The following is a 21,899-nucleotide window of genomic DNA, read 5'->3' as shown; positions in this document are numbered from 1 at the left end:
ATTTCTGTAACAAATTAAGAACATGCATAACCTGTTATGACATAGTCATAGACGTATAATAATGTGGTCTAGAATTACAGTACTCTCTTGAAGTACATCATATTCAAAATTCACTGGAGATGTCTTAGAGACATCTGTTGCAATTACAGGAACATGGTTTCTAATTCATTTAATTCCCTTTCCTACCTAAACTGTACATATAAGTGAATTTTAAGAGACCGTATAAATAAATTTTTAATTACGAAATCATGTTATACAATACATTATTAATAATAACCAACAATGCATAATGTTTATGCATGAGTCCATTACAAAGACAAGCTAATGTATGTCAATTCGAAAAGAATGCACTAATTTGTCCTGAATTTGTGAATGAAGTTGAATCCATGACGTAAGCCAATGAATGCAGTAACCCAGAGTGGGTTAGCATGCTCTTTTACAGTCAAGAAATACCTTGTACCTACGGCAGTTAAGAGGTATTTAGGATTTGTTCATCACATGTGATCAAGATCTTATTTTTCAGCGAGCCATGCGGTTATGAAATTTGGAATGAGACCATAGAGTTGACAGTATTAGATTTGTCAGGCAGTTGCAGAAGAAAATGGTCTATAGCATCCAAGAAATGTGTACAGTTCTTACATTTCGGCACATAGAAATCACAGCCTTGTTGTCATGGAATTTCCCCTTGGGGCCAGAGGGTCTGGAGGAATGTGGTTAATTGCATTGGGCTAGCGGTAACAGATTTCTGAAATCTCCATGGCTAGCTCCAGACACTCGCTGGTCTCGTGGCAAGGCTCAAACAGGCTGCAGTCCATGTCACAGTTGCAACTGCAATCGTTCCGAGAGTGGCTTTCATCCGAGGTGTGGTGATACCTGTGAGAGGGGCAGCACAGGTTGGTACACACCGTTTCACACGTATCCGGGAGCATCAGGAGACAGTCCCAAAACTGGCAAAACAGACAAGTGAGGATAAGGGAGGCACACTCCTCTGTTTAAAGAAGAAGAAGAAGAAAATGAATAGTGGCCCATACGGGGGCATCTCTGAAGGACAGGCATGTGCAGTGGTGTGCTTGATGACTTTATAGCCAACTCTTAATTGTCCATATTAGAGGTAATGTACATCATTATTCTCTCAAGCCTCCCCACCCCCCATGCAGGACTCCCTCTGCTTAAGTAATTGCTTTATTAACTTCCTGAGCATTTCTATTGATTCCACATAATCTGGTTGTTTAAAACGCTGTCACTCTTCTGAACTCCTTTATTTACTTTGCCTGCAGAGGTGCTGGGAAACCACACAATTCACTGCCTATCTGGAAACCTTGCAACTGTCTGAAAACTAACAGGTCCTCCCCAAGTGCAGAGAGCTTTGGGGAGCAATTAGGATTGGGGACAAGGAGACAGACCATACAAACTTTGGCTTCTTGTCTCAAGGATTGGTCATTTGTATGGTGTGGTTTCCCAGGAATCCGCCACATCCATATTTCACATGCAAGCAAAAAGCACATTTCAAAACCCAATACAAATGATTTTTAAATAGTTACAGTTTTGATGTTAGTTGTATTTTATTTTTAATCCCTGCGTCCTTTGTGCTCCAGTTAATGTGAGGCCTTGATTTTATGTTCATGTTAAATGAAATGTGTCATCATATGCCTAAAACAGTAGAAATCTTCTCAATGCTCTTTAAGAAAATTGGTTTAAAAATTTACCATGCAGACTCATGAAAATCTGAAAAGTATCTCCAAGGTATTGAAGGTAATTGGTAATTCTAGCCAAACAGCTGTGATGGGTTATAGATTATATAGTTTTTGTTTCCATAAAGGGAATTAGTTAGAAGATGTAGCAGTTCTCTGTTAAAATTATAACTTTTTTTTTTTTTTAGTCACAAAGGTCTCAAAAACGTGAGCATTTTATAAATGGGTAGGTAAGCGTTTACATGAGACATCATGTAATTAATTGAAGTCAGTATCCTGAAGATTATTGATGGTTGAAAATAACAATCTGGCATGAATTGGAGAAAAATTCCTCCTCCTGATGGGTTTATCAATCAATTAAAGTTAGATTTCATCAGGATTTATAATTCCCTTATACCAAGAATGTTAAGTTAATAACTTTTGGTTTTCAGACTTCAGTTGGCTGAGAGTACACAAGCCTACAGGAGTGATTTTGCTCCTGGAGTCCTCCGCTAAAGGGTTTTGAGTATTCTTAGAGCCCTGTTCATTACTTCCAACAGTGTTTTCCAGAAAACCTTTTTACTTTCATTATTCAGCTATTGTTAATCTGTAGAGGGAAGGAGAACATGGAAACTTGCTCTAAAAGGGAAAAAAATATTTTGAAGATTTCTTTAAAATACTTATATAAAGGTCTAAAGTGACCTTGCTTATAGGTAAACAAAAATCTTCCTGCCTCCATCCCGCCCTGCACCCCACCCTCCATCCCTGCCTCACAGCCTCCTTTTTTTTCTTCCCATAAGACGGTGGTAAGAAACTCACTGTGACTTTTATGATGACTTTAATTGCCATATATTGTTGCAGGTGCTGTGGCCATTACTAAGTATTTCTGGGTAGGCAGCATACCCATAATACCCCTAGGGCTAAGTACTCATCTCTTTGCCAGACGGGGTACCTTTTTTATTCACTTAGAGCCAGTTTCTAGCATGTGGCTAACTCACCCATATAAGTCAGTGCAAACCACCCACAAAAATTCAGGAGTTACTTAGCACAGTACCTAGACTCCGTTTCATGTATGCGTTTCTGAAGAGGGCGTGTTTGTCGTCAAAGCTATGGAGCAGAAAACCTCATCAAATTTTACTAATGCCAAGAAGGCTATGCTCGCAGCCCCTGGCAAAGAAGTTCTCAGTAGAAAATATTCTCCATATCCTTCAGGCTGGAGACTCAAGAGACTGACTCAGGCTATGATCGTATAAAAATGATCCAGTGGGATCACATCCTTTGTAGATGGAGATGTGAGGCTGAAAATTTGGTTTGCAGGCAAGTTAGGGTGGGAGCTGGTGTTTCCTATCAAAGTACAAATACCTATTTGGTATTGGACTTATACTTTCCTGAGAGCATATAATCTTTTGGTTTAATTCCTCTTCCCAGTGGTTTTCTCAAGCTGGCAGATTCTGGAGGTCTCCACTTCTGATGTACCCTCTAGATTTTATTTACACACACACACACACACACACACAAACACACACACATGTGTTGGCCTATAGATTTGGCCAAACTGGCATTTGTTTTCTTTTACCTCTCTACTTTGCATTGAGAATAGAAGAGCTCATTTTTTTTTTTTTCTTTTCTGTGTGTAAGTCAGTCCTTTTTATTTGGTTATAAAAGGCAGAACCTCTTGCCCAAAAAAACAAGGCAACATTGGTGAATTGAAAACAGATTTTTCCAAACTTTCAAGAGCATTGAAAACTTTTCCTAAAAGGCATATTACATAGTTCTACATGGCCAGGCAAAGCTATTTTGCATATGGACAATTTTTGTTTGCACAAAAGTAGCCTAAGAAGTGGGGGGGAATTTGCAGCTGTTTGAAAAGAGAGTTGGGCTTCCCCTATTCCGGAACGGGTGTGTTTTCCTTTGCACTATTTCTTGGGGCTTTCATGTTTAATAAACATGATACCCAAAACCATAGCCCATGATTAGCACCCCTGCTCTCAGCCCATCCAAAAGAGTACATTATGCTTCCTCTGCCTACTTTGTGTCTTTTTGGCAAGGTCTTCCTTCAATCATCTCCCATTTACCAAGGCCAAATTGCATCTAGATCTCCGCTCTTGCCCCATTCCACACACCTGTCCTTCTTCTGACCTCCTCCTGTGAATGACTCCTGCACACTCAGATGAAATCAGCAGAAAGTTGGGACTCATTCTTGTCATTTCCCTTTTCTCCATCATACCACCATCCTCCCTCCGGCTCCTTGCTGAGTTCTGCTCGTCCTGTCTCAAGTTGGTATGTCAAAATCAGAAAGACTCTACCCACCTCTAGGGGCCACCCCCTTAGTTCTGGCCACTCTCCGCCATTGTCCAGGTCAACATCACTAGGCTCCTATCTAACACATAGCTTTTACAGGAGCCCAGTTCAAATTCATCAGCTCCTATGATGTTTTTCACTGTAGGTGGGAAGAACTCACTCTCCCCTTAAAGTCCCACATCTTTGCCATAGCCATGCGAGTCTCGTTATAGATTCCTGACTATTTGTTCTGGCTTTCATCTTCTGTCCTCCTTGCTCACTGAACTGTAGTCACACTGATTCAGCATCAGACCCTGACATGCCCCATCTGAGAGACTTTGGACCATGCTCTCTCTTTGGCCCCGTGTTATATACTTCCCCCCTCACAGCTTGACCTATTCTTACTCAGCCTCTGAGTCTTTATCTTGAAACATCTTCCTTCTGAAACTCTCAGAGCATTCTGTTTTTTCTTCATGGTATAGGACCATTGGAATGATATGAAACTAATTAGTTTATTAATACAAAGATTCTCCCCTGCTAGAACCTGAGTTACAAGAAAGCTATGTCTATTGTTGAGGGATGAATGAATAAATGAATGATGGGAGATAAGTAAAGTCATCCTCGTTTTGTGGGTGAAAGGACTAACACTTAGGAATTGTCCCCTGACTGTCCTGAATCTTTCAACTGGTAGGGTGGTTGGGGGTGGGGGCAGAGAGGTTCGATCTCAGTCCTTCCGGATCCAAAGTCTGTGCTCTCTTAGCCGGTGCTACACTGGAAGCAAATGCCACAGTCCTGGCACCTTGTAGGTACCTCACATAGGTCCTGAAATAAACCTGAGTTGAGTACTATCATGTTCTTTTACAGACCAGGAAACTGTGGCTCAGGGAATTTAAGAAACACAGAAATAGAGGAGCCATGATTTGAGTCAACTGTCCCCTTCAGAGCTCTGAACCCTGCAGCTGGCCTGCCCTTCAGAAGGCTCCCACTTCTCTGTCACAATCCACATGGCATAGGATATGGCTGGCTCATGAAGGCCTGCTACCCTTTCTCTCCCTGCTCTGCTCTGTATTCCGAGAAGGCTAACATCTGTTCTCCAAGTTCTGTCAAGTGGCCTGCTGCCTGTTTCAGCCAGTGGAAGCAGTGGCAGGAAAGGCGAAGGTGGGAAGAAGGGAATCCCAGTGGGTGTTTCTCCTCCTCGCTCTCTGCTTGAATGTGTCTCAGTCAGTACCTATGTCTTCCCTTTGATTTTACCTCTTTCTGGACATCCTTCTTTCTGCAGCTCTTGTTAATGCCACTTGCTAGTGGTCTGCCTATTAATGGTTAGTTCCTCGTGGCCCACGAGTGAAGTCCAGGACTAGTCCTCTACTAGTGGCCTGGAGGGGACAAGGGGAAGAGGTGGCAGAGCCTTGTTGCTAATGTCTAGGTGCCTCGACTGTTCCCTTACTTGGCTTTTTTACCTCTCCTAATATCTTTGTTAGGAGGTCTCTGCATGTTGAAGCCCCTTTAATGATGCCCCTGGCATCCTGGCCTGCTCTCAGAGTGGTGCCCATCCCTCTTTTCCCTCCTCTTGCCTTGTTAAACCTGGATCAGAGAAGGTTCCAGGACGAGCCAAGACCTGCAGGGCCAAGCAGCCAAAAGTGGTACTTGACTGTGACAAGAAGCCATGACAACCCCCCCCCCCACCGCCTTAGGTTTTTCATTTCCTTTGTACACCCTAGGGTACATTTAGGACATGAGGCTGTAATGTGCTAAGTGATACTCGAATGATACTGAGGATGAATGCAGCCTCCAGCCGTGCTAAATGTGCAGCTGGGGATTGGCTAATTAAGAGGGAGAAGCTGTCTCATTAGAAAGGATCATGTTTAATTATAGTGGAAAAGGTAGTGATGCAAAGACCTTCCAACCAGGATGCCTGAGTCAGCCTCACGGTCACGATCCTGACTCTCTGGGCTTGCCGTCCAGGCTTTGATCCTGTCACTGTGATGCCTGGGATTAAGAGGAGAGAGGGACAGAGGCAGATCTAGCTGTCCACTGGAGTTCTCATAGCTTTCCTCAGTTCCAGAAACCTACACCTGCTCATTGGGGAATCACTCCCAAAATAGCAAGAATAGGTTCCTCCAGAAGTGGCTCCAGAGAAACAAGAATCTCCCCAACCCTCCAGACAAAAACCCAACAAACAAAAAGGGCAATAAACGTGGGCCCAACCCAGTATCCTCATATGTTCATGGTTAACGTGTGTCTGTCCCAGCAGATTCAACAGAAGCATGAGATTCGTGACACAGTGACTCCAACGACTACTACTCCAAGTTTTTTGGTCACAAAGTATAAAAATTGGTTCCCGCACTTCTTCACACTTACTGAGGTTTTTTTTTTTTTTTTTTTTTTTTAAGTCTGTATGTAGAATAGGAATAAATAAAGTGTACTGAATGCCTTTCTCTAGCTGGGGTATCATCCCTGATGTATCAATTTTAATAGCTACTTAAATATGTCCAATATCTATTTAAGTTCAGACAAGCCAACTAACGTTCAAGTCAGTTCTTTAGAACAAGCTGACTAGATTTGGGTGATACTTAGTAAATTTGTGCTTATGTTTTTTTTCTGAGCAAATGAACTGAAATATTATAAAATTGAACTTTTATAAGGTGACACCTAATGCATTTAATTGTAATGAAATTTACAGGTGTAGAAAATGTAATCATTTATTCAGTAGTCCATGGTGTAATTAAGACTATTCTTTTGAGGTATCTTGTAGTTATGATTTTCCTCTTCCACCTGGATGAGATTCTCAAATTCAAATTATACATCAATTAGGTATATTCTCAGGCTTCTTTTAAGGCTCCTGTTTTCGAGCGTTGTGTGTATTCCTGCTTTTATTACCTGGAGGGTTGCCTGTGCAATCAGAACGGAGCAATAGAACAGAGACACAGAGAGTGCTCTGGACCTTTTCCATCTTATTCGGGAAAGGGCCACACAGGATGAGCCACAATTTACTAATAAGTAATGTTCAGCACATAGTGTGTGATATGCAGTAAAGATCCTTTAAATTCCCATCAGAGCCCACACCATGAACTGTGCTAATGGATGTTAACACATTTTACAAATCTGCATGTGTGAGGCTTTTCCATTCTGTTTTAAGTGGGGCAATGTATATAATAATAGATAGTAGCAATTAGCATCCTTCCTACGCACTCATTTATACATTTGAAAATAAATTAACCAACAACTACACGAAAGTGGATGCAATCTTCTCTTTCCCTTCTGTTTCCCCTGCTGTTCCGGAAAAGATATTTCTGTATTTATCTCAGTACGAACATGACCCCAGCTCTCAATTTCTGCATCCTTAAATTAATTACTACAAAAATTCTCTGACTTAACGCTTGAGATCCTTGATGTTTGCTGTTTAGATAATGAGACTTCTTAGACACCTTCGTGGGCCTTCGTTTGGATGTTTTGTTCTCTTTTTGATCCAGGTATCCCAAACTCTTAACTCAATGGGGGGATTTTTTTCACCATGTGGAAAGGGGATGGTGGGTTTTTACCTGTGTTGTCAGCCTAAAATCATGATTTCCTGGGTTGTAACAGCCTCTCAGGCAGGCTTAAGAAAAACAGACTATCAGTTGTCCTTGTGAATCTCCTTTGATCTTTTGAAAACAAAAAAACCAAATCACCAAAAAACCGCCCCCAAAAACCAGTAAGTCATGAATTTTCCTGCATGAGACCCCTGAGTATCAGTTGCCATCTTAATGGAGCGGTCCTTTGGGCCTTCCCTGAGAATACAGGGGGTCAGGTGTTATGTTAGCTGCACCAGCCCTTCTCCTTCTCCCAGAATCCCTGCTAGGACAATCAGAGTGGTTCTGGAGGACACTGTGTTGTACTGTGTGGATGTGTGTACCATGACAATTCCTAATTCAGGGGTCCTGACAACCAAGATCCGTTACTTGCCATCCCTGAGACAATCTGACGAATGCTCTAGGGTCACAGTGCTTTCATGGTGTCTCAGAGAGCTCTCCTGTAGCGCCCGTTTTCTTGATTGGCTCAAAACTCCAGCAAGCCATAAACGTGGCATCATCTTGAATTTGAGGTTGTAACCTGACAGTCCCCGGCCAAAGTTATCCCCAAGCTGTGTGTTATTGGGAGTGTCTGGGGCTTCATAAAAGAAATCAAAGTATTGCCAACACTCAAAAAATTTGGCGATTTCACATGACACTCTGTAGCTGGCAACTCTGAACCTCTGTTTCCTTCTGGCAACAATTAGCTGGAGCTGAGTAGCTGCAGTGCGCTTCACTTTGCCCCAGTCCTCACCAATCCCTGTTGCTCACTGCCAGTCTAACTCATTATTCATATCATCTCCTGGCACCTGCAAGCAATTGTTTCTGTAGCCTCTGGTCTAAAGCAGCCATGACAGTGTTTGTTACAAGACCATAAGGAACACATGTTAGGAATTTCTCCCCTTGCTTTTTGAAACCATAACCATAACAAAAGCAAAAATCTAATATCTATTATGTGCCAGGTCCATTATTGGATCCTTTATACACGTTATTTCATTTGGTCTTCAAACCACCCTCGCTCTATCATATAGCTGAAAGACTGAGATTCAGAGATGGTAAAAAACGTATCCAGGTTTATATGGTTAATAAATTTCAGAGCCAGGAATTAAACTGATGTGATTCCACAGCTCCTGTTACACAAAGCCCATTTATTTATTTTTCCTTATTTTCAAAAGTAAATATTAATTTAAATATAGACTAGAAACTATACCCTCTTATATTTTCCTTCGAGAAACTGCAAGCTTTCTTTAAGTGCAAATGAGGATATGGAACGCTACAAAATTCTTGAATGGCTTGTGTCTCCTGTAAAGGGCATTATAAAGTCAACATGATTTAAATTACATATATCTTGGTGTGGTGTGCATGACTTTGAACTTGACTGCGATGACCATTTAGGACCATATCAATTTGAAACTGGATTTGCAAAAGGAATGTGCCTTTTATAGTCATATGCATGGATAGTTGGATGTAAGTTGGCACTGACCAGAATGCCCAGGAAGTGATATCACCTAGAGGAATGAACACTGGTTGCTGATGTAAGCATCGTGATATCTTTTATAGTCCACATCTATACATTTCCAGCATTTTAATACCATTCTACTCTGCCTTCTACTCCTTTCAGCCCAGCATCATGGGCTGAAATGGTCTCAGATTTGAGAAAACTTTACCATTCTTCTTTATCCCCTTCCCAGCTCCATAGCAAGCATGATTATACCTCACTGCAGCTATTTAAAACACTTTGCCTCTGATTTCCAGCTTTGAGAGCAAACAATCTGCCAAGCACCTCATAATTGCAGAGTGACCTTGACATGTGTCATTCACCAGAGTTTTCAAATCGAAGTCTTCCTGTTTAATATTCATAAAGGCTCTTTTTTTTTTTTTTTTTCTAACAGCATATGTGATGATTTTACAGGGGCTGGGGGTTGGGGAGCTTTATTTAGAGATGGGTTGATTCGGAGAAACATACCACCAGTGTCTCTCTGATGAACTGAAGTATCAGTTTGGAGGTAGGAAAATTTCGTTTGGCATTCTTCAAGGGAGGACAGTGATGTGCTGGATTCTGACAGTTTTTTTCTCACTGGGGGTTTCCTTGGCTGGTCCATCTGTGATATTGAAATTCAGATACTGAATTTATAATGATAGCATTAATGGGTTTCTCATCTGCATGCTTTTCATTTGTGAGTTGCATATCTAGATGAAAAAAGAAAACACACATACACAAACCCACTATAGTTGACATAACCTAGTGATCTCAGAACGGACATTTGTAGAAAGTTTCACACTCAAGACTTTTGTGAGAATAAGGTCTTAAGAGATTAAAGCATCATTGAATGGAACCATTTTGAATAAATATTTAAGTTAAGAATAGAAAAGGGCAAGAATCATAAAATTTTACACACAGTACAAGTTTCCCTATCACAGACATTTGTAACACTTATTTCTACTGTTTTTTGTTTTTTGTTTGTTTGTTTTTTTAGTGATGGGTGGAGAGAATCAAAGAATTCATTCACTTGGATCAACAAAAGTTCATAGTTTGTTGTCAGCTTTTGGTCCAAGTGTTTTCTGGATCCCAGAAGCAGTAAAAGGGTTTTAAATGCTGGATGGACAGTGCTGCTCAATAATGTGTGTGATCGCAATCATGTGGTTTTTATTTCTTTGGTTCTACAAACCTCGGTTTCCTCCTCTGTATAAGACAAGTGGTTATAAATGAACCATCTATCAGCTCATACCTGTTTCTACCCTCCGAGACTCTCAGTTGCCATCCCTTCCCCTGCCTTAGCATTTGTTAGGTTCCTATTCAGGTGACTGTTCATATGGCTTTGAGGGTGTGCTTTTTGGAGTATATTTTATTTCCATATAACCACCTGGAAGGGAACCTTTGGCAAAATCCTTGACCCTTGAGATTCTGGTTGGGAGAGGCATAGAAAAGACCAAGAAGGCCTAGGTGCTTCATGTATTTTAGAGCTCCCATATTCATTCATTTATTCATCCATCCATTCATTCATTCATTCTTTCATTCATTCATTCTTCCATAATCATATATGAGTCTGTTATATAAGAAACACTGGGCTGGGCATGGGGGATATAGTGGCACCTAGGACCAGCATGGTCCCCAACTTCCACAAGCATCAAAGGAGTTAGCAAAGAAATAGCTAAATCACAATATTGAAGAGTGTATGACAGAGCAATGTAAGATGAAATCATGTTAGAGTCTGGGTCATAACCAGTCTGGGTTGTAACTTACCTATATACCCATTGCCCAGAATCCTAAGATCAAGAGAAGAGGTAATAGAAGATACTCTCAAACATGCAGACCAGCTGGTTCCTGGGGACACATTAAGCCCTAAACCAACAGCAGTCCGGGTTATTTGGTGACCCTCCTGGGAGATGGTGAAGATGCATTCCGGAGCCTTGCATTCTTGTGGCTAGTGCAATGCGTGTTTGATCCAATAATGCTCATGGAGTGACCGGAGTAAATAATACAACTCCCCAACCTGGCTTTTACCATGCTTACAATCTCTCAGTGCAAGGATACATTCTCCCAGCATCCATCCACCTTTTCCAAAGTTGCTTTGTCTCAGGCAGATGGAAATCTCTACTGGGTCCTGCCTCCTCAGTCAGTGGTTCCAGAGACTTGGTCTAAAGAGTAAAATAACCTGGGAAATCTTTTAAAACTTAAGAACTTTTTCAAGCTCAGGCAAGCCCTCCCACCCCTTGGCAGATTAGCTCACAGCCCCTGAGGGATTTCTGAAGCTCCCTACATGAACCTTCAAAGGCTCCTGCATGGCATGGGAGTTGTCTGTTCGTTCAGCCCATGCCATTGTCTTGTTTCTCTCTCAGCCTCCAAACAGCCTTGGCTTTCAACCAGGTTTGCTTTTTATTCCCTAGCCCTTATGTTGCTGGCTTTAAATCTCTTGGTTGTGGTTTGATTCATTTTAAACTGGACTGGTAGAAGTTACGGATCATGAAAACATTGATCATTTATTAATAGCAATTAACGTAATCATGAATAGATGGAATTAGCTCAACCGATTGGGAAACTCTAGACTTCCTCTAACCCCCAGAGAGAGTCAGCAAATTAATGTTGTAATGATGATATCAAAATAATAGTTTATTTTGGGGGGGATATCAAAGTGCTGGGCAATCAGCTAATATTACAGATAGCTGTTCATTATGCTGTATTGATGTTTGGAGATAGATCATTCTTTGCCATGGGGAGATCGTAGGATGTCTAACAGCGTCTCGTGTTCTATACCTATGAGATGCCAGTAGTACCCATTATCCTAGGCTGTGGCAAACAAAACTGTGCGCAGATATTGCCAAATTTCCCCTCCGGGGCAAAGTCACCTAGGTGGAAATCCAAACCACTGCTTTATACACACACCCACATACTCCATGGCCTGCCTTTCCTATCAGCTCCAGAGATGGCTAGCGCTTACAAATCTTATTTACCGGAAGCATCACAAACACTCCGGGAGGCTGATATTGTCAATGTCCCTGAACAGAGGGGAGTGGCTGGTGTCCCCTGTTCACAGAATGAGGAGTGTAACTAAAGCTTTAGATAGTTTATTGAGATAAGTGTCCAGTAGTCCTCATTAGCAAATGACCAGGACTAAGATTTGCATCCAGGCCCCATTGTATTCCCAAAGCCTCAGCTCTCATCCTTGTCTGTGTGGCATGCAGCACTCATCTCTGATTGTTCTTAGCTTTTATCTCTGCTTCCTAGCTGCAGAGACCGCCCATCCACCAAACCCCTCTGAGCCGAAATCCCGTACACCATGCGTCACCCACCCAAAATCTAGCCTCGCAGGTTACTTAGCGTTCCCGTTGCCTCTCTCCCTGAGCTCTGCAAAGCAAGACTACCTTCTTTCCGCGCTCAGGGAATTCTGCATCTTTGGTTACAGCTGCTGTACGCTGTACATTAAAGAGCATCTCGGAAAGAGCTGGTAGATAACGAAACCTTGATGAGTATAGAGATTGCGGCAGCTGTTTGCTTATGGAATTAATTAACAATCAGTTCAAATTATCACACGTAGTCAGGCTGCATGTAATTTAAATTGCTTTTGCACAAAGTAATTCAGGAACAAAAAAATGTTGGATAGAGGTTACTGGAATGTAAGAAACATGCGGAGAATACTGTATACAGCCAAGTGGTATATGATTCTCTTTTTAATTTTTGCGACAATTTTTAAGTATAGCATTTTGAATCTAAGTGGTGTGCTACATTAAGCAACCATTTGGAGCCACTGGGTTTGTACTGAGAGAATTTTGTGGCAAAGTTAAACTGCCATTCATAAAGTTATTTTAATTCTCTATCTCTGTTTATATTTTTATTTTTTTTTTTCATCCCCAGCAGGAACTATCTGTTGCTCATTAGAAAATCATCTGACATATACACACATTTCAGACCCCAGTCTGTCAACCCAGAATTCTGACATCTGAAGTGAGGTCACAATTTTTGGGTGAATGTTACTGACATCTTCCATCTTTTATAGATGGAAAGCTAACAATAAATTTCCCCGGATTCCTCTCTTGCCGTGTTATTTGACATTGTATCCCAAGTATTATAAAGTAGCATAGGCTAAAAGGAGAAACATATAAAAAGTGGTATCACATCTCCTGCAGAAAAAAAAAAACGATTTTGGAATTAAATAAGGAACTCGTGAAACTATATTTGGGATGTTATACATAGTTCTTGACATTAACTTAGAGAAAATAATTTTTTAACAGAAAAAAAAAACACCCAAATTAGGACAAAAATTAGAAGCTCAACTCTATTTCTAAGGGAAAAAAATTTAAGTGTATCTTAAGTCAGTGAAATAGAAAATTCATGTTTGGGCTAGAAGTAATTGCAGAACCAATGGGCATAAACTTAAGTAACAGAAAAGACAGGCAGTTAATTAATTTTTTATTGCCATTGAGCAAATGTTATTAATTTAATTCAATTAACATTTATTGAGTGCCCACATGCAATGGATGAATCAATATGACAGGAGCTATTAATTTATTTACTTTATGTTATTAAGGAAACATTTTAACGATTTTCATTTTTGCTCACTAAATGTGACTTTATAATTTTTGCATCCATGCATTCTCTATTTGAGTGCATATATAAATATATATATTTATACATATGCATTCTAATTGTGAATAAGTAGCGTCTCTTCTTCCCAGGCTCCTCTCCTCCCATGCTATTCTTGCTTTTCTCTCCCCTCCCCCTTACCTCTCCCTCCCTTCACTTCCCTCCCCCTTCCCTCCCCTCCCCTCTCCTCCCCTTCCCTTCCGTTCCCTTCCTTCCCTTTCCTTCCCTTCCTTTCCTCTCTCTCTCAGTTTAATTCCCCCACCCGCACTGTCTCTGTTTTTGGTTTCTTTTTTTCCTTCCAGTTCCTTCAACATGTTTATTCCTTTATTCCTCTCTCTGTCCTCTTAGTTCCTCTCTTTGTGCCCTACCCTCCAAGGTCATATTTGTCCACACTCCCAATTTAATTATTTTTCTTTGTGAAGCTGGTTCCCAAAACTGTGCAGTTCATCAGCCAGCTGGGCCACGTTTACTGAGGGTTAGACTATGTGTCTGGCCCCGTACTGGGTTCTGGGAGATTCAGAGAAGAAGAGCAGAGAGTCTCGGTCTTCAAGAGGCCCATAGTCAGCACAAACTATAGTCACACCCTTGTAACTGACTATTGGACATTTTACTGGCATTATCAGCTAATCTTTACAATTAGTATATCTCTTTCTACTAAGGCCTTATTCTTCTCCCCAAACTGGGTGAGTCTGGATATCCCTGGAGAACCGACAATTCAATTTCTTTTCACTGTATTGTCATTTTTAACAAATTCCCAGTGCTTCAAAATATTCTTTGAATGGCCTCATCTTCATCCCATATTTACCAGTTCTTTTTTCATTTTTTCTCTTAAATATCCTACAAATGTATCTTAGATTCTCATTCCCATCACTACCACTCAAGATGAATCCTCTTGGTTCTTCAATCTGTATTATTTCTGTCACCATTGGTCTCAGCTATGGTGACAACCCTCCCCAAGACATCGTGTACCCTATATTGAAACGATGTTTTCAGTAATATTCTTCTATCATATACTCATTAAAAATCAAAACAAAACACACACACACATATGCACACACCAAATGTTAATAGCTCATTATTACCAGACTATTTTCCCATTCTCTTGTTCTGAATTAATCTATGTATTCTATTGAATCATGGATTCAATAGAAATAGAAAAATAGAAAAAAAGAAATAAAGAAATAAGAAAATAGAAAATAGAAAATAGAAAAAAGAATAGAAATAGAAAAAAGTGTTAAGTTTTTCTTTTAAGTAGTAAACTCCAGAAGCCTACACAAACATTGTCAGATAAGTCTCTAAAACAGGGTTATATGGGGGTACCTGGGTGGCTCAGTTGGTTAAGCATCTACCTTTGGCTCAGATTATGATCTCAGGGTCCTGGGTTTGAGACCCATATTGGGCTCTCTGCTCAGCGGGGAGTCTGCTTCTCCCACTCCCTCTCTCTCTGTGCTCTCTCCCTTTCTCAAATAAATGAAAATCTTAAAAAAAAAAAAAAAAAGCAAAAAACAGGGTGATTTAAATTCTGGACCAAAATGTTTAAAGTCAATGTGTATTTCAAAAGTATGGGCATTTCTAAAGCTATCATGATAAATTATATTTTCCCCTGGATTTAAACTATCCTCTTAGCTTAGAATTTTGTATTGTAATTACCTGGGGTTGAAATCAGATTGAAGCAGACAGATGACATTTCAAGGTATAAGCTACCAAACCATCAACAAATAATTATGGTTAGTAAATGTAGTTAATTGAAGTAACACTGAAGAAGAAAAAAAGATGTTTTTTTTTCCTTTATATGTAGAGTTTATAAAGTTCATACAAATGTTGAGTAATTTTTGTTGTTAATACTAGAAGATATGGGCTGTATTCTCCATAGCTTGGTAGATAAGAACACAAAATTGAAGAGCATTCGACATGACAGAACTTGCTGGAAATTATGAGAAAGAGCTAGAATCACAGTTTCTAGAGGTGTAGAGAAGTATTATGTTTATATTGAGGACAATTGTGGGAGCTGATACTTATGGCTAGAGACAGAACAAAATTAGGAAGATGAGGATTTCTCAGTACTGACAGATGCGTATTGAAAGGTGACAGGTACTTCAAGAAGCTGCATTTAAAACAAAACAAAACAAAACAAAACAATAGCCAAAACCACAAAACACATCTTCTTTTTTGGAAACCAGGTGGGGGATAATTTGTTCAAACTAAGGGATGAAACTCTTCTCACCTTTTCAAAGGAATGGAAATAAGTTATCCATGGCATGTTTCATTGCTATATTCTATGAGATGGGACAAAATAAAATCTTGGGTTTATTAAACCTCTTTTTTGGAGGGGAGTGGAATCAATGAGGTAGAGATATTAGACACTTTTTTCCTGTAATTTTCAAATGGCAGCCCTGGTGAGAAGATGTCCTTTAAAGACTTTCAAGTTAAAGCAGTGGTTTTATACATCATTGTTTTGTCTTCTGTGGGGCTTTAACTAAAACCCTGCCTCAGAAAGCATTAGATGAAATGTTTATCAAGGGCCATGACAAGGGGACATTAAGCCTTTTCAATCAGCGTTAGTAAATCTTTTTTTTTTTTTTTTTAAAGAGAGAAAAAGCTAAAGAATACTTTTTGTCCCGATGCAATAGCAGTGAGCGTTCAAGGTGAAAAGGATTAAAGACAGGGAAAGAACTGAGAGAGTAAGGTTGAGAGTAAGGTTGAGCCCTTGCCAAGCTTCCTCTACACCCTGCAAAGCATTTTCAACCTTCTGGGACCGAAGTGGGGTTTTTGGCCTAATGCTTCTAGATCATTATCTGTTTTCTATTCCCCTGTGGTACGCTTGGCACCGGTAGACAGACGCAGGCTAAGTGATATACTTTTATAGCTAGATCCTAAGCTTGTAACAAGGAGAAATTCTGTCCTAGGAGGTGGCTGGATCTTCAGACATGGGAACGGTTTGCAATTATGGGTCTCCCATTCATTTGTATGCAGTTACCTTCAGTTTAATGTTTATATAAAGTGTCTCAAGAAATAAAGATGATGTTATCTCAGGAAAAAACAAATTGGTTAGCAGTTTTTATAGCTTGATGCACTTGGGTTAGTAATATGTTTAGGGCTTTAAAAAATTCAGCGGAGCCAATCAGGCTATAAACTCATGCCTAATTGGTATTACATATACGGTTGCTTTTTTATTGTCAGTATTTAAATATAAATGTTAAAAATTAAGCTATAATTATTCAAAATAGTCTCTGTTATGTTAAAACCACCACAATTTATTCATCTCAACGAAGCGAATGCCACTTAAAGTCTCTTTCTTACATTATCTCATTTGAGGCTCACAACAGTTTTGCAAAGTATTATTATCACTATTATATGAATGAGGAAATGGATGGAAGGTCAGAGATTTTAGTGGTTTGCCCAAGATTACCCTGCTGGTAAGGGGCAAAGCTGGTACTTGCACTTAGGTCTTCTAATTCCTGTGACTGTCAAACTTCACGTCTGCAAATCGCTTTCTGACACCAGGCACTCTGATAGGAGATCAAAATACTTTTCTGAAGTACAACTCCTGTATCCCTTCTGATGTTTCTCTCTCCAAGGGTGATCGACCTCACTAGTCATTGATTAAGGGAGGCACTGGGCATGTGTGCTCGAAACCAGAACTCCAGCAAATGACTGCATTTTCCATACCCCTCAGAGTCCAAAGCAAGTGTCATCCTCTATGTGAAGCTTTCTGCAATGACCCTGACTCCAACTGAAATTAATTGTTCACCTTGGGAGTCCCCAGAGGTCTGGGTTGAGATCCATTTTTTTTTTTTTTTTTTTTTTTTTTTTTTTGGTACTGTGGTTAATTGCGGATGTATTTCTCTTCTCCTTCTTGTTGTGAGCTCCTAGAGGAAATGCATGCTCCATTCATCTTTGATTTCCCGGCACCTAGCACAGTGTCTGGCCTAAAGCAAGTGTTAAATAAATTTCAGATGACTGATGAACTGACTGACAGATTGAATGTGGGGTGTCTCAGCTTTCAGTTGACAATTGACTCATTTTCCCTGGGACAGGTTTTCTGAGCACATCTACCATTGGTCTTCCTCCCCCATTCTCGATATGCCAGTTAATCCTGATGAAAGTCTAAAAATTCTCTTTTGTGCTAAAATACATATTAATTTTTATTTTGATTTGAAGGCAACATTTGCATTTATATCTGTAAGACTGTGAAGAATGTAAAAAGGCACAAAGAAAATAAAATCCCCTATAATTCTACCATTATTAACACATTATTATATTTGTTTCACAAAAAGACAATGGAAATATTTGGTGTATATATATCTCTTTATATATGTCAGAGCTGGAATATGTCTATATTACAGATATTAAAATTAGAATAGAATATATATGTTCTAATTTTAATAAATTATATATATCACATGTCTACTACTTGCAAGATGTGTCACTCAATTCAGTATATTATATATATTATATACAGTGCTTCCAAGATGTGTCACTCACTCTTTTAGGACTTTTGCATAAATGAGCTCATTTAATACTCCCAGCAGCTCTGTGGTAGTTACTACTGATGCCATGCCCATTTTTTGGATGGGGACACCTAAGCACAGTGATGTGAAGTAACTTACTCAAGGTCACACAACTACTAAGGGATGAAACTGTGATTTTTAACTTAGCCATCTGGCTCCAAGTCCATGCTTCTAGCCATGATGCTATATTGTCTTCTAGAGATTTAACAAGAAAAACAGTATCAGGATTTTACCGAATATATTATATATGCTACCATTATATCAGGAGCATTTCTCTCTATCCTAAAGATTATTTAAAAACATCCTCAGGTCTCAATTCATGTGTCACTTCTTGGGTGAGGTCTTCTCTTACACTAAATCTAAAGCAATATTTCTCAATGGGGGCAGATTTTGGCAATGGCTGGAGACATGTTTTATCGTCCTGACAGGGGTGAGTGCATTTAGTAGGGTGAGTAGCCCAGGCGATGCTGCTAACCATCCTTCAAGGCACAAGAACTCCTTCTCCCTGCCCCTGCCCGAATAAAATGTAAAGACTATGGTTTCAAATGTCAGTAGTGCTGAAGCTGAGAAATCCATATAGAAAGTAGTCCTGGGCTCTCACCACCAGCCAATTCCATGTCTCATTGTCCTCATAGTGCTTTCCAGTATTCTGAAAATGTTTTGTTTATGTGTTTGTTGGTTCACTTGTGGAGTTCAAGTATCTTCTATCCTTGACTGAAATATGAGAGTTTTGTCTGTATTAATTAATTGCTATATCCTAGAAGACGACGTGGGACATAGTTGGTACTTAATGAATAAGGGGTCAAAAAATGCATAACATTTCTTGCATGGTGTATCATAAAGTACTTAACAATTTCCCCATTCAATTAAAAAAATAGATTGTTTCCTATTTTTGCTACTTGAATACCCTTAAGCATTACCTTCATGAATCTTTTTGTATATCTATTTGTTTATATCGGTTGAATTAATGCAGAACGACTTATTGCATAAATGGCCAGATTTCTAAAGGTCTGAATAGATTGTACTAATTATTGCCTTCCAGAAAGATCATGTCAATTTATACTTACACCAATAGTAATTGGAAGATGTTTGCTGTTCTCAGGCCAATTCTAGATTTTACTAATAAATAATTTATTTTTATCAGTTCGAAAAGAACATTGAGTCAAGTTTCCAAATTTTCTAAATCCAAAAAGAGTCTTTCACTATCATGAGAGGTAGAAGATTGGTTTTGTTTTGTTTTGTTTCCATATGCACTGCCTTTCTGAGGAAACTTCTTTCCACAACTAAATTCATGGGTAATGTTGAGATCTCCTGCATTATTCAGAGTAGGTAGTAGATCAAGAACTGTTATTGAACAAAGTGTATTGGATGATTGACAATTGAATTTGGATCATTTAGCTCGTTCTTGCCTTTGTGTCACAAGGTCTCTGAGGTGACATATAGGTGACAGACTTTGGAGGCTCCCTGTTTACTTCGAGACCTTGAGCAGTTAGTATCCATCAATGATACACCTGGATAAATGGAGAATAGAGACGTGTTCTACACAGGGACCCTGGGGAGGCCAGAAATCAAGCCCCACTGGAAGGAAGGCCAAGAAGTAACCAGGAGAAACAAATGACCTGTTTATTCACAACCCCTTTTTGCCCACAGTGTTTGCCCAATGTATTATGGAATCTATGAATCTAATTGAGGGGTTAAGATTTATTTTTCTGGTGGAACCACATGGTAGAAGTTGACCCTGTGGTCTCCAAAGTGGCATATATAGACCTAGCAGATTTACAAAACTATCCAATGGGGCTAGAACATCTATTTACATTAATTTTTTAAGAATCCCAGTATAGTAGCTATTTTTGCATATTTTATAATGTATATAGCAGTTAATATGGCAGCATATGTGTCCATTGTGTGTGCATCTACATGCGTGTATGTGTATGTGTACGTGCGCGCGCGCGCGTGTGTGTGTGTAATGGGCTTGCTATCCCCCCCTTTTCTTTTACTAATAAAAGTTTACAATAAAAACTTTGGAGGTCACTGGTCTAAGTAATAGACTAAGGTCAGATCTCTCTCTTTCCCCCTCCACCTGAAGGAAAATCAATTTTCTTATTCTTCCTTTTGGTACCCAGGGTGTGGTTGCTGGAACATTTACAGCCACAGCAGCTGCAGTAGTGGCCTGAGTAGACTTTTCCTCTGAGTTTCTATAGTGGTAACAGGATTAACAGACTCTATTCTGGAAGTACTTGGGTGGCATAACACCTCCCAGCAGAACTATTCCTGACAAGGATGTGCAGATGGAAATGCATATTTATGTCACTTAAAGCCTACCAGAGACACAAGGATTTGAGCTATAACAATAAATAGAAAAAAAAAAAATCTCCAGCGTTTTTGGTAACCCATACTCAAGTGCATTGACTGTGCTTGGCGAAAGACCTACAGTTTGCTCTTTGTCCAAGCATAAAATATTCAACATTCACGCATGTTAAGGTAGACTATTCTGAATATATTTGAGAGTGTTAAAACAAGCTAGCACAAAGTTAGGTTAAAATTTCAGGTCTTAAAAATAACAGGACAATTCTATGAAGTGTTTGGGCCATTTGAAGGGGAAAAAGGTCTCCTTTAGAAAAAGTGTCCAATTATTCCATTTACTAATAATGATAGGTTTGAAAATCATTTCCAGAGGCCAAATAGTCATTGTAATCAAAGCTTACAGTTTAAGATATCTTTTTAGCAAGTCTTGATATACCTTCTGTTAGCTTCCTTCTAAAATACTTAACGACAATAGAGAAAAAGAAAAATGCTCCCATCCACAGAATATGTATTATATTGACCTGGAGATATTTATTCTACATATCAACCCATTAGAATTAAACAGAAGAATTCAATCAGTCTGGCACTTATGCTGAGAAGGAAATGAGCAGCCTTTATTTCCCTGTTCCTGGCTCAGGAACCCAAAAACTGGGTTGCCATGACTTTTGATGAGGTGTGCTTTGTGACCTGACCAGAGAGCTCTAACTCTTCATCACTCTAACCAATCCAAGTAGGGTTTGTGACAAGAAACAGAAGAACACTTTCAAAAACTGTTCAGGGTTCTCATTAGGTTACACGAAGAGCTCTATGAAGAAAGGAGAAGATAATCTCAAGAAGCAAATTGAGATGAAAAGCCTACAGGACGGATCCAAAGGGACATGGCAAAATTAAAGAGTCTGAAAAAGTCAAAATTGTACTTAGAGAATTAAAATCTGCCTTAGGAGCAGCAAAACACAGAATTGACACGGCAGAAAATAGCAGTAGTAATGTGGAGCACAAATATGAACAACTTCCCCATGGTACAAAGGTAAAAAAGACAGGATTCAAGCTATGATAGCAAAAATGGCACTAGGTACATGGATCAAAGCATGCAGCTGTCACCTAATAAGTAAGTTTTCCAAAGAAGAAACCAAAGCAATTTAAACGTAAGCTTTGTTCAAAAGATAATCCTGAAGTATATGCTCTAAGTAGAGACAATTTTTGAATGTGTACCTCACTGCTTAAAATTTAGGAAAAAGAGACTCACAATCCTAGAAAATATTTTGAATTACAAAAATAAAGATCTTTTTTCAAACATGCAGACAAGCAAAACTGTAGGAAAAAACTGTCCTGAGTTTGTCCCCTAATTCTTCTTGCACAAAACTAAGTGCCAGAAAACAGCCACACAACATTTTCTCAATTTTGAGAGAATAAAATTATGCCTTGATAATTTTATCCTCAATCCACTCGACTTTTCTGTGCAGAAGTCCAATAAGTCATTCTCATCATGCACTCTCAGAAGAAA

The 21,899-nt window shown here is 39.4% G+C and overlaps 1 protein-coding gene across 1 annotated transcript in view; it reads right to left on the bottom strand.

Annotated features, from left to right (window-relative positions):
• Positions 1-728: 728 nt before the first annotated feature.
• MDFIC2 (MyoD family inhibitor domain containing 2) overlaps positions 729-21,899 on the bottom strand; it is a 115,595-nt gene continuing 94,424 nt past the window's right edge. Inside the window, 6 exon segments of the mRNA XM_047738462.1 lie at positions 729-988; positions 9,465-9,570; positions 9,572-9,613; positions 9,615-9,688; positions 10,743-10,923; positions 12,362-12,458. Of these exon segments, the coding sequence (XP_047594418.1) occupies positions 729-988; positions 9,465-9,570; positions 9,572-9,613; positions 9,615-9,688; positions 10,743-10,923; positions 12,362-12,458 (760 nt within the window).

The sequence above is a fragment of the Lutra lutra genome, chromosome 1, assembly GCF_902655055.1.
Source record: "Lutra lutra chromosome 1, mLutLut1.2, whole genome shotgun sequence".
Taxonomy (NCBI): domain Eukaryota; kingdom Metazoa; phylum Chordata; class Mammalia; order Carnivora; family Mustelidae; genus Lutra; species Lutra lutra.
This window is presented reverse-complemented; position numbering and strand designations above follow the sequence as displayed.